This window comes from Cydia fagiglandana, chromosome 1 (genome assembly GCF_963556715.1).
Source record: "Cydia fagiglandana chromosome 1, ilCydFagi1.1, whole genome shotgun sequence".
Classification (NCBI taxonomy): Eukaryota; Metazoa; Arthropoda; class Insecta; order Lepidoptera; family Tortricidae; genus Cydia; species Cydia fagiglandana.
In genome coordinates, this window is record NC_085932.1 from 285,224 (window position 1) to 298,008 (window position 12,785).

The window sequence follows — 12,785 nt, forward strand, 5'->3', positions numbered from 1 at the left end:
TAAAAATATGACGTATGAGGATGTATTAGGACGACGGTGACGTTTTAGCAACTATACGTAAAATGAAATGAACTCAACTAATGACGTCTTTATTGATAATTTTATGTCAGACTGTCAGTCAGTTTTTGTTGTTTATCTCTTTATACACAGTGCGTAAAACGTTATCAATATTTTTTTGTTTACATAACAATTGGACCGCACGCCTATATGGCGACAATAACATTCCTTTAAAGCATTTAATTTTCTAATATGGAGAAGAACATTGATAGCAACCTGGAGGAGGGAGACCTAGTCGAGGTGCGGAAGGTGGAGGGCAGGCTGGTGAGGCACGCGCGGGCGCTGTACTGGGCCCAGTGCCTAATGGTGTTCGTGGGCATCACGCTGTCGTTCTTCCTGCTGATGCCGCCGCCGCGCCCGCCGCCCGCGGCCGCGCTCGTCTGCTACTACAATACGCCTCACGACGCGCGCTCGCTGCAGCCCAGAGACATACCACCACACTTGTGTACACACATCAATGTAGCCTTCGCCAGTGTGCACAATAAAACCTTGCACTTGGACCCGCCGCAGTTGACCGCAATACGCCAAATAGTGTTGCTTAAAAAGTCTAACCCTAACCTGAAGGTGCTTGTCTCTGTAGGAGGCGCTGGCGAGAACGGTTTCGCCGACATGGTAATCAATCACGCTTCTCGTAAGCAATTCATTCGATCCATCAAAAGTCTCCTCCGTAACTATACCTTAGATGGAATAGATCTGGACTGGGAGTTCCCGACTGGCAACAGGCAGCGGCAACACTTCTCCCAGCTGCTTCGAGAGATCCGAACAGAGTACCTTAGAGAAAAGCGAGATTACTTACTGACAGTTGCTGTTGTGGCAGAGGAAACCATTGCCGATGCATCATATGATTATGATCAACTAAACTTGTACACTGACTTTGTGAATGTTATGACTTACGATTTTCATTTCTACACTAAAATGACTCCATTCACTGGCTTCAACTCCCCGTTGTATTCTGAACCGGGGCAGCGTTTCTTCCTTTCCACGCTGAATGTAAACTACACAATGCACATGTACCTCGCTAAAGGGCTAGCACCGGAAAAGCTTGTAGTTGGGATTCCTACATACGGGCACTCATTTCAGCTGGTAAATCCAGGTAACACATTGCCAGGTAGTCCGGCAGTGGGGCCGGGCAGTCTAGGCGCTGGTGGATTTGTGTCATATCCGGATGTGTGTCAGTTTGTGAAACATCCTGGCGGGAAGCAGTCGCGGGATGTTGCCGCGGCGGTGCCTTACGCGCACCGCGGGACTGAGTGGCTCTCCTATGATGATGAAGAAAGTGTAGCGAGGAAGGCTGAGTTCGCAGCGCGATTGGGGCTGCGCGGGGCTATGGTATACTCGCTTGACGCTGATGATTACTCCAATGTCTGTGGGCTGAAGGCTCTGCCGCTCGTGTCCGCCGTCCGTCGCGCGCTGAACGGTCCTCTGATTTAATAGGTACCTGTTTCTTCCTAGCCACGTAGGTGATCTTGTACATCGCGCTGGACTTCATGGCGGAGTGCCGCGGGCCGCGTGGGCGCGCGGGTCGCGGCGAGCGAGCGCGGCGTGAGCATTGTGCGGACTTATTAACTTTTACGACGAAAAAAACAGAATGCCGGCCTTACGAGTACTGTTCCGTTTACTGCAAGGTTTCCGCGCGAGCGCGCGCGCGACGCGCATCGCCGCCAGCGTTATGTTAATCGCTTATAATTAACTAGAGAAATTATAAGAACGTTATGTATTATTTTAGTAATTTATTAGTGGTTTTTTGATACACATATGTTTGATTTGATAATCCATGTAAAGTCAGTTTGGGCAAGCACCTCCGCGAGACAAGTGACGTATTGGCTTTGCTAAGAAAAGAGGTGTTCTGGAGTTGCCCTTGCCCCAACCGACTTTACGTAAATGGGGTAACCTGTCGTAAAATCGGCAATGGCCAGCAATTCAAGACCCACTTTAAGATATGTTACCCTATTCTTGGAAACTGAACTGCTGTAATTGTTGTGATGAAATGCATGACTTACCGCATAGCGGGAGCGCGGAGTATTGAGGCTGTGATGTGCAAACAACATGTTTATTGTTACTATTTGGTTCGTGATTCGTGTGAGATCTGGCTATTGCGAGTTGCAAATGAATGGACTCCCACAAATCACTAACAGAAGTGAATGTTATTCCATGAGCTGACCGAGGGCATCACACACTGACCAGTCCAGTGTTAGCAAGCTGCCAAAGCCAAATTGCTTGGATACATTATGAATAGAATTCATTGATAATAAATGAATGGAATCCATTCATAATCAGAGCTCCTATTTATACTGGTTTGATGAGCTCTGCAAGCTATCGTAATAACGACCAAGGGGCCAATTCGAGTCGCAAAAGTGTTAGGTGTGGCGTGACTAGCACACGACTGGCAGATTTTATAAACATGATTGAGGAAAGTGGACATGTCCTAGGTTATACCCGCCATCGCCAGTTTGATACCTCGAATGGGCCCCAGATTATTGGCTACTATATAGTAGCAAAAGCTACCATTTCAGCATTTATAAATAGTTACGATAAAGGGTGCCATTATGATGTAAAACTTCTTAGAAATAAACACTTCTTTGTATACGTTACTCAAGTTCTAATAACTGGCTGTGGCCTGATGACCGATCTGACGATATGTTGAATAAAAGTTGTTATAATTAAGATATCGTGTCGTGATCTATGGTAAAATTTTAACGACCTCCGCCTATACTGGCTATAGGTAGTGAGACTGCCTATGCAGCAGGAGGTCCCCGCTTCGATTCCTGGTAAAGGCAGTTATTTATGTGTTCATCACATATATTTGTTCCTGAGTTATGGATGTTTTGGATTGGATGGATTTATCAATGTCTATCTATTATGTATCTCTCACACAATACAAGCTTTATTGAGCTTTGTGGGACTAGGTCGATATGTGTAAGATATTTATTTTTATTGAAATTGTTCGGTTATTTTAGCCTACCCTGTACATAAGGTAATAAATTATGCATACCAAGCCCACATTAAGTGCAAATCCGACATAATATATGTTATAGATGGATGTGGTCGACATTGAGCACACCTGTGTGGGTGACGATTGCATCATACAAATAGTCGACACGACTGATCGTTCCTAGACCTTATTACAAAGTAATAAGAGCTATCAAAGCTCAAGTGTCGCTATACCTAGAATACTGCCTGTGAAACTTTACATTCTAAATGACGCATTTTCTAACTATAATCTGCGATTTTATCAATTTAATCGTACTGTACGAGTATCTGTATTTGTAATGCTGATGATAATTTATGTTTAGAGTAATTATTATCACATCAATGACCATCATCCGGTATGAAAGTTAAGTTCAAGTGTATTTCAATGTAAATAGATAAGTACATTATAATTTTCAAGATATACATTTTGTAAGTATGTCTTAAATTCTTATACCATAATATAAAACCATAATACTTACCTATATGTTACCAGTGTACAATTTTATGGTAGGTAATTAAATGTGTAATATAATTGAATAAATATTCGGCTCGATTCGGGAAATTAATTAGAGATTAACTAGATACGATATAGTAAAGATATGTGACGTCTCACGGCAAAAGGTACCTTCTGGCGGCTGGTGCCGCGATACGGCAAAAAATACCTTATGGTGGCTGGCGCTTACGTCGCATAGCGCCGCAATATTATAGTGTAAGCGCCAACCGCCATAAGGTACCTTTATCCGTGGGACGTCACATATCTTTACTATATCGTATCTAGTTAATCTCTAATTCATTTCCCGAATCGCGCTGACTGTCCCAAACGAAATGCAATTTTTTTAATATAGTTTTGCCACCTCTACACTCTAGGTACCTACACGATTATTCGCAACTCAGAAAATGTGGACGCTACGCGAATGGGTGACCATAGTCAAGTATCTCTTATATCTCTACCTTAAAAAATGAACGTACTTATTTGAAGTTTTACTTTAATGTATAAATAAAAGACCTGTTTAAAAATAGGAAGCTCTTTAATATGGCACTACCTTACAGTACCTACATGTTAGTTACAAACTATACTTAATATTCGTGAAGGCAACTAGCGCCGCCTGGCGGCCGGCCGCGGCTTTAACCAGCAGCAGATCTATAAAAAAACTAAATATGGCCTCTATATGGCTCTGATCTGGCCAGCCCTAGGCCAGTAATATTGCATTGTCATTTGTCTTACATGTATGAAGAACATTTATGGATTTAATAGCAAACTGATGATAACAGAAAGTGAAAATAATTACAAACCAGCTGTTAGCACTAAGTTGATATCAATGATACCTAGTGGTATCATAAAGTTTTTTTACAACTGCACCCAGTGCTAACAGATGAGAAAACATCCCAGTTGTTACCACTCGTAGTAGGTGGTAATGGTACACAAATTATTTATAGGTATTAACCAAAATAAAGTTGCCGCAGTGGCCACTCCAGATGCGCTGTCACCTACTTACAACTAAGCTCAAACTGTCGTGTATGCTGGTCTATCCGAGTAAATTATTAAAATTTTAGGATATTTCTTGTGTATTGTTTCATGTTCTTGTGCTCTGTTCAGATATCATCTGTACAGCTTAAGGCTCAAATGAACCATGAGTTGAGGGACAATAGGCAAATATTTTTAAAAATTAGGGACAGCAGTTTGAAATTCTTTAACTAAAAATGCTAAAAAACTAGTTAATTAATTGATAATGCAACTGAATATACTAGCATGCAGGTATAAGAGCTTATTATCATAATAAAAAAAGGTTTACAAAATACAAAATTTTCAGAAATAAATACTAACCGGCCTAGCTGTAAAGCAACCGAGAAACTTAACAAATCTAACTTATTAATAAAGAGAGCTACTGAGAAGCGTGTGTTAAATGCAGTGGAGCAAGCGATGGGTTAGTTGCAATAGCCTACACTACTAGGGTCTCCAGACTACAGCGCACAGAATGGTCCTATTTGGCCTGCAGAATGGAAGCAGGTGAGTTTCTGGGCTGGCCTGCGACAGCAACAACTGCCTAGAAGACCCAGTTACAGTGTAACCCTTAGGGAAAATAAGTTTGGAGACCCTAAACTACACTAACCGAAAATATCCTACCAAAACGAATGCCCACTACCTCATGTAAGTTTTACTTAGCTATTAGCATGCATCATCATATCAGCCAGATGACGTCCACTGCTGGACATTGGCCTCCCCCATTAGTTCGTTTTTTTTAGCATTAGAAAGAACTTGCAAGAAGGTAAGCGATCTTGAAATGTCTTTTAATTGAAAAACGCTTTTTAAAAATCAAAAACTATTACTTATGAAAGCAGAACAATATAAATGATCGTATAAGATTCATAATTGTTACATATTTGCCGTAATTTATTTTTTAAATGACTTTTTTCATTAAAGACATCAAGATTGTTTACCTTATTTCTTATGCTAAAAAAAACGAACTATAGCATGCATAGGCGAATATGAATATCTTACTTGAAGAAATGCTGCATACTTACAATAGACTGTAAGTAAAACTTACAAGCTGTATGTGAGTTACTACAGACAATAGTAATATTATGCATTATTGTCCATTATAAAATACTATGTCCATGGACTGAAGTTGTAAGATATGTACTTGTTGCCAATGTGACTCAAGCTTGACCAACGAGGCTCAAGGAATGTGCTTGGAGCCCTGGCTCCCTCCTAACATTACCATACTAGCTAACATTGTAGATTTCACACAAATTGTAAATTCATTCATATCACAAACTATAGGTATATAGTAACTATATACTTCTCTATATCATATATAATAGTTGAGTATCTAAGTAATAGGATATGGCAACTTATAACAACTTATTGTCTAATGGAATATTCTACAACTAGTTGCACCAGCAGTGCTTCTCATGCAACCACCCAACATCACTCCACCAGTCATCTTCGCAAAATTCTGCTCGCTCAAGCTCGAAATTTTCTAATTACTAAATTATTTCAGTGTGAATTGTTTGGGTGATTACATGAAACATCATATATTACCAAAAAACTGCTCCCGTCAGGAAATTTGACACAATCCGATCCCACAGGAGCAGCGCCTCGCTGCGTGGGAGCGACTACAAGCTAATGACAAAGTTATCATATACTCTAATAAGTAAAATTAACAGGACGGCTCGGTCTTCTCGTGTGAACTATTGAAGCATTGATATGTGTCACTACCGCACTCCGCGCGTTTCCTTTGTGTTCAGTACGTAACGTAGGGTGGCGAGTGGAGCGGAGCGGGCGCGGGCGCGGGGGCGGTTACGTCTGCAGCCAGTGGAACATGAGGCTGTGCACGGTGGGGTAGTCCAGCTCGGCGTTGGGCTGCGCGAGCAGCTCGCGCAGGCTGAGCGCGGGCGGCGCGGCGACGGGCTCGCTGGCCGCCGAGTGCGCAGAGTTGTCGTCCGACGCGCAGTCCGACGAGCCCGGCTCGTACGACAGGTCGCAAAGCGTCGGCGGCTCGTCCGTGTCGCTCGGCTCGTCGTCGGGCGGCGCGAGCTGCTTCGACCAAGCCGCCTCTTCGCTTCCCTCGTTCTGCCGTCTCGCATTCTTCAGCGCGCGGTAGCGCCGCGAGCGCTCGCGCTGCAGCCTCCGTTTGCGCTCGTCCGCCCGCTCCAATTCCTCGGGTGTCTTCTTTGTCGAAGTTTTCCCAAAGAAATACCTCATAAACGACTCGTCGCAGTTCCGTTTGGACAGATAACTCGCCATCAGTTTGTAATAGTACTGATTGTCCATATTTCCGTTGATTATTCCGGTGCCCGTTTGGTTTTGTGCACCGTGCGCTAAAATAACCCAGATATTCTAAAAATTGCGAAACAAAAATAATGAGAACGCGACTGTCGCCAACGTGACGTCATTGACATTTCGTTTTGTTTTATTTCAAGTGCGTTTAGTTTCCTTTTACCGTTCTAGTAGGTTCGATCCAATTTGTTTTATTAGAATTAAAATTAATTTTTAATCATTACCAATAACAATGAGTGCTTGCACTAGATATTAGCAAGTTATTTATTAATTTAATTCATTCAAAACAAACTGAAACTCATAATTATACTTATTAATTTTGATAGCGTTTAGTTACATGAATATTCATTCAAATAGCAGCAAGTTTGAAAATTTTGCGAACGGATGCGACTACCTTAGGGTTACCCAATCAATGGGTTACCACGTTACCAAGTTTGACCCTTTGTCAGGAATGCGGCCGGAATCAGTGGGGAGACATTACTTTGCCTCAGGGGACTTAGGGGAGACGTGACTTCGGGCAAACTCGGCTCCGTTCGGCTCAGCATTGCTCCAAGCAATTATTAGGGTTGACTAGTATCTTCTTAGTAGTTTGTGACGTCCTTTTGCGTGCACGACCACTGCACACTGATAAGATAATCACTTGAAATTTGACAACCCTAAATAGCCGAAAGGGATAGTGCCATACATTAGAAAGGGATAGCATGATTCGTCTCTGAATCGCTGTCAAACTTCGGTTTGTAGGAAGTGTCCTTTCTGTACTGTAGTACTATTATATGTATACTAACATGTTAGGATTTTTTCTATTATGTACTAAAAAGGTACATTATTCAAATTTACATATTTATAGTAACAGCACCAGTCATGGGACATTTAAGAGGGAATTTGGAGTATTTGTGATATTACCCTAATACATGTGAATGGTCTACCGCTTAGCGTATTGAAAGATGAAAGTCCTATCCGTCTTTCATGTTTCAGGCGTGTTGTATCAAAGATACTGGAATGAGTTTCCACATACTTAACAAATTAAAACTATGCTATTTTTCTCCAGTCATGGACACCAAAGCTCCAGTAATGGGCCCCCCAGTAATGGACACTGCTCTATCAGTATAAAATATTGAAATAGGTCATCAGATCTGGTCCATGTTATCATAATATTGCATTATCATCCGATTTGCATATTTAATTACGAATACAAAATTTCAACTCAATCGGAAATCGGAAAGTGGCTCAAACTCGGCTACCAAGATTTGACCCACACTAACTAACAGGGCAAGTTAAATGAAAGTTTGGAAAAACGATATTATTTTATCCGAAGTCCGAGCATACCTCCTGGTTGACATATTTCGTAACTACATTTTACTTCTGTATTGTTTAAACATGAAATGATGGCATGGCAAGCATCATTATGTAAATTGTCTCATTATAGGAGGTATGCAGTTTTACAGCTCCTATAATGGGATTGGGCCAAATAGAGTCTGTGCGGAAAGAGAAGAGTCGTGGGATTTGAGGGCGCGCCAGTGCTATTTTATGGTTTTTGCTATGCTGACAACACTGGTCACGTGATTATAGTACGACGCTAAAGGTCATGATACTTGAATCCCTTTTGTTCCGGTTTTTTACCACGGCTTACTAAACGGAGCCTGGGCCCAGTTTTATAAAGTTACAAGTTACAAGTTTACAGGCGTTTACTGGCAACACTTCCTCCGTTTTTTACAATTTGCGTTTTATAAAAGTACCGTGTTACAATTTTACAGGTTACAGGTACAAGTGCCTGTAGCTCAACCATAGACGAAAATATGGGAGATTAATAGTTTTAAACTCATAATCGAACAAGCGTTTTATAAAAATATTGTAAATTACAAGTGTAGATTGGTAAACTTGTAACAAAAACTGACATACGTCTTGAGTCCTGTAACAGCACAACAGCAGCTACTTGTAGTGTATCTGATTCGCTCTTTTGCTCGTAATTCTTAAGTTTAATTAAAGTTATTCGTTTTCTGAGAGATTTTAAACTGTACTCTTTATTGTTAGGCACTAACACCAAAGATTGCGCCAGGGCATGCATACTTTTCCATGCACTGACCTTATCAGTTTTTGTTAATGTATCTGAAATATATAGTAAATAGGAAATGAAGTGACAATATGTTTGATATTGATTTTATTGATGATTCGTTTTATTTTATCTACTAGGAAACGGAAAGGGATTGGTGCCGATATTTGTCGTTGATTTATTAGCATTCCTCTCTTTATTTAAGTATAGTGCATTCACATTATGGTAAAGTGTACTATTCACAATTTTCGATACACAGCGTACTTATCTTTGAGCCACTACCGAAACGATACATTGTAATGTGAAACAGTACTTATTTACTTATTAGGTAAAAATTTCATTAAATCTAACTTAATCTGAATCTGAAAACGGCCCGAAAAGTATATCCTTGGCATCAAACACCGCTCTCAACCACTCGATTTCTCCTTCATTTCTTGCCATTTTTCCAATACTTAACAGCAAACAATAACACAGCATTTAGTAGAGCACAGAGTATCTATGAATTCTATGACAGACATTTTTTTTAAATAGTGATGTCCTTCGCACCTGTAAATTTCACATGTAATCGAGATTGACCGTGGTGCTTTACAACTGTAATTATCTATGTGTATTTATAAAACACCTGTAGCCGTACAGTGCATTACAGGTGCCTGTAGCCTGTACTCTTGTAACCTGTAACTTGTAACTTTATAAAACTGGGCCCTGTGGTGGTGTCGGCTCGTCAACTCAATCCTCTGATTTAGCGCAGGCACTAGTTTTCTTTTTAAAACACACTTGTTTTTATATCTCAGATACTAAAAAGTGACTGCGATTGACAAAACTGCTAAAACTAGTTAAGAATCTGCCCAATACACCTGTAATTTTAGTACCAAACAAGATACGAGTCTCATTTATGTACTGCCTAATCTGTGCAGTCCAACAGTTATTAAAACCGGGTAGATCGGGTAGAAATTGGGCAATACAACTGTAATTTTATCTGGGATATATTTCACCCATTGTAAACTTGACTTGTAATGTGTATGTGTACATTATTAATAATAAATATGAATATGAATAAAAATAGTGCATAAGTAGGTTGGCCTTATTGGGATATGTCCGGTTCTCTCATCTCACGATATTTTACTTCGCCGAAAAGTCAAAAGTATGAAATATAATTTCGTAACTAAAAGAACCTACAAATAAAGAAATATTTTATTAGAAAAAGTTTTATTCAGAACCTAGTAAACGAACTTACAAATAAAGAAATATTTTATTAGAAAAAGTTTTATTCTTTGTAATCGAAGTCTGAATTAAAATATTCAATGTCACTTATGTTTGAGCTAGCTTCAAAACAACCAGGGACACTCATAGAACTATCTTCATCTGAACTGGATGTGCTTGAATCCGGCACGTAGATTACGAATTCTTGCATATCACCTACTTAGCGGTCTTTTATTCGAGATACCGTAGGTACTTTTACACAATCCTGAAAAAGAAATTACATACAAATATGCATAAAATGGCAAGTATCAAGACTATTTGTCAGTTATTTTAAAGATCATGAATGACCTGCATATTTATGAAATTTAATATATTTTGAATGAATATACTTACCGATTATGTACCGGAGACAAGTTACTTAGGGAGCTTATTAAATAGGTAATTATTTAATCTTAAATACAACATCAATACCCGCGAATAGCGGAAACACGTACCGCGATTTTTTTAAGTCGATAGTCGGCTTTTAGCCGTTTTCTTCCCGCTGACAAAACCGAACAATGTTAAATATAATTTTCTTTGTGGTTTTATGTACGGTTTTATCGTGTTTTGAAAATATTTTATACATAAAACTTGCGGTTTTTGTTAATAAAAATATACATTGACAGAAGTTTGTTTACTTTTCACAAGACAGGTGTCAAAGGTTTGATTGCCATATAAAATTTAAAATGTTAGTTCCCGTTTCTGCCACGACTCTTCTCTTTCCGCACAGACTCTACCACTATTTTTTTACATCTGTGGAGTCACAACATAGTATGTTGTATACCTTATCTCATGGTAAATGCAATTAACAAAACACATTCTAGTTTTCGTCAAGTATTAATTAATTAAAATTTAATAAATTAACTCACCTCTCTTAGCGAAGTTGTTAAGAATTCGTAGTGGTATTTTTTTTCAGTGACACGACAACTTTTGGGTTGACGCCAATTTCCAAGGGCCCAACCTTTTCTGTTCTCTTTCACGACGCAGCAACTAGTATCATTTCTCTCACCTCGCTCTTTTAAAATGCCGTTTGTCAAAAAAGGACAACCATACTGTTGACAAGGCGGACTTCAAATCAAGTGTTGCCTTTCTTGATGCGCCCACCCTGTGTATGTGTGCGTAAAAGCGTATATGTGTGCTCTTTTAGGGATGTGAAAAGTCGATGTTAATCATGTTATATATCGATAAACGCTACACAGCGGAACGTAATAGCGATTAATTGAAGCTTCAATATCTTCGTTAAACATAAACATTATTGAAATGCTAATGGATAATGAATATATTATAATATAATAATATAATTCAATTATTGCGGAACACCTATTTTAGGAGGTATTTATGTATTTTAATTAAATATCTGAACTTTCCCTTGGTTCCCTGCTGGGGCGTGACTATAAAATTGTGATCTGATAACCACAATAAAGAATAAAAGCGTTTTTGGTCATTTTAGGTATCGTTAAGTCTTTGAAGTAAAATTAAAATTGCAAGAAATGTCGATAGTTTATCGATATGACTTTATCGACATGGCTACAGCAACGTGGGCCTCATTGTTAATCGTACACTAAACAAAAGTGGCAACAGTGACAGCTCGCTGAGACTACGTCTATATATATATTATGTCTATGCCAATTTCTTAAAAAACAACCAAATTTAATAAAAAATCAAACTGAAACAGCTCTAGGACTCTTATTTATGATAATATACAGGCAGAGTTTATAAACTACTTTTAGACACTTATTTTACAGGATTTGTGGTTTTTTGTCCCATTACTGGTTCCACGCCCATCATAGGGTACACTACTATATAGCTGGTCAAGCAAATCTGACAAAAAAAGGCGCGAAATCCAAATTTTCTATGGGACGATATCCCTTCGCGCCTACATTTTTCAAATGTTGTCGCCTTTTTCTCCTGACAAGATCTGCGTGACCAGCTATAATTACACAAGGGGTCTACCGCAATATAATTTCATTGTTTTTTGTACCTTAAATTCCGACATTTCAACTAAATAGCTGTATTGTTTCAGTGTTTAATTTGTGTAATTAAATATGTGTACAAAACGTGAAAGTTAATATTCAAATTTATGTCCATAAATCCAAAATCGCCTATGGTTATCCCAAATTTGTATCTGGTAACCCTAGATCCGACGGATCTTCCCTGATGCCGGCTACATACGTAACGATAAATCGTTGCGATAAAACTGTGCAGACCGACTGTGCAGATAAATCGAACCGTGTGTATGACAAATCGTTACGATAATCGACAACGATTTGTCATACACACGGTTCGATTTATCTGCACAGTCGGACTGCACAGTTTTATCGCAACGATTTATCGTTACGTATTATGTAGCCGGCATGAGGATATCCGTGGGACATAGACCTAGTATTACATAGATGAACTATACGCGTGCCTCCGTGAGGGACAAAACATACGCAAAGCGATAATATTAAAAACACGTTTTAACATTCCTCACAACGTACCAAAACCAATCTACGTAATTCGGTCGGGTTATTTGTTGCCCACCATAAACCATACTTAATTTTTGGTGGGTAACAAACAAAAAGTGAGACTGTGACAAGGACAAGCAATAATACCGCTTTCTCTGCTACTCCTACTGAAATTTCTATAAGTGCATCTCGTTCGGTCGTTTGGCCCCTCCCCCCCGTGCCATCTCTATGTTATTGTACC

General features: G+C 39.5%; 2 protein-coding genes across 2 annotated transcripts; one reads left to right on the forward strand and one right to left on the reverse strand.

Moving 5' to 3' along the window:
* Window positions 1–124: 124 nt before the first annotated feature.
* LOC134669068 (chitinase-3-like protein 2) lies at window positions 125–3,464 on the forward strand. The gene has a single exon (XM_063526630.1). It carries the CDS (start codon window positions 250–252, stop codon window positions 1,486–1,488), a length of 1,239 nt encoding a protein of 412 aa, XP_063382700.1. The 5' UTR covers window positions 125–249; the 3' UTR covers window positions 1,489–3,464.
* A 572-nt stretch (window positions 3,465–4,036) lies between these two features.
* LOC134669158 (uncharacterized) lies at window positions 4,037–6,951 on the reverse strand. Its single transcript, XM_063526717.1, has one exon. The coding sequence runs from the start codon at window positions 6,800–6,802 to the stop codon at window positions 6,329–6,331; it is 474 nt and encodes a 157-aa protein (XP_063382787.1). The 5' UTR covers window positions 6,803–6,951; the 3' UTR covers window positions 4,037–6,328.
* Between the last annotated feature and the right edge of the window lie 5,834 nt (window positions 6,952–12,785).

Excerpts from the sequence above, each read along its gene's own strand:
- LOC134669068 (XM_063526630.1), top strand. The coding sequence starts at position 250 with ATGGAGAAGAACATTGATAGCAACCTGGAGGAGGGAGACCTAGTCGAG.
- LOC134669158 (XM_063526717.1), bottom strand. The coding sequence starts at position 6,802 with ATGGACAATCAGTACTATTACAAACTGATGGCGAGTTATCTGTCCAAA.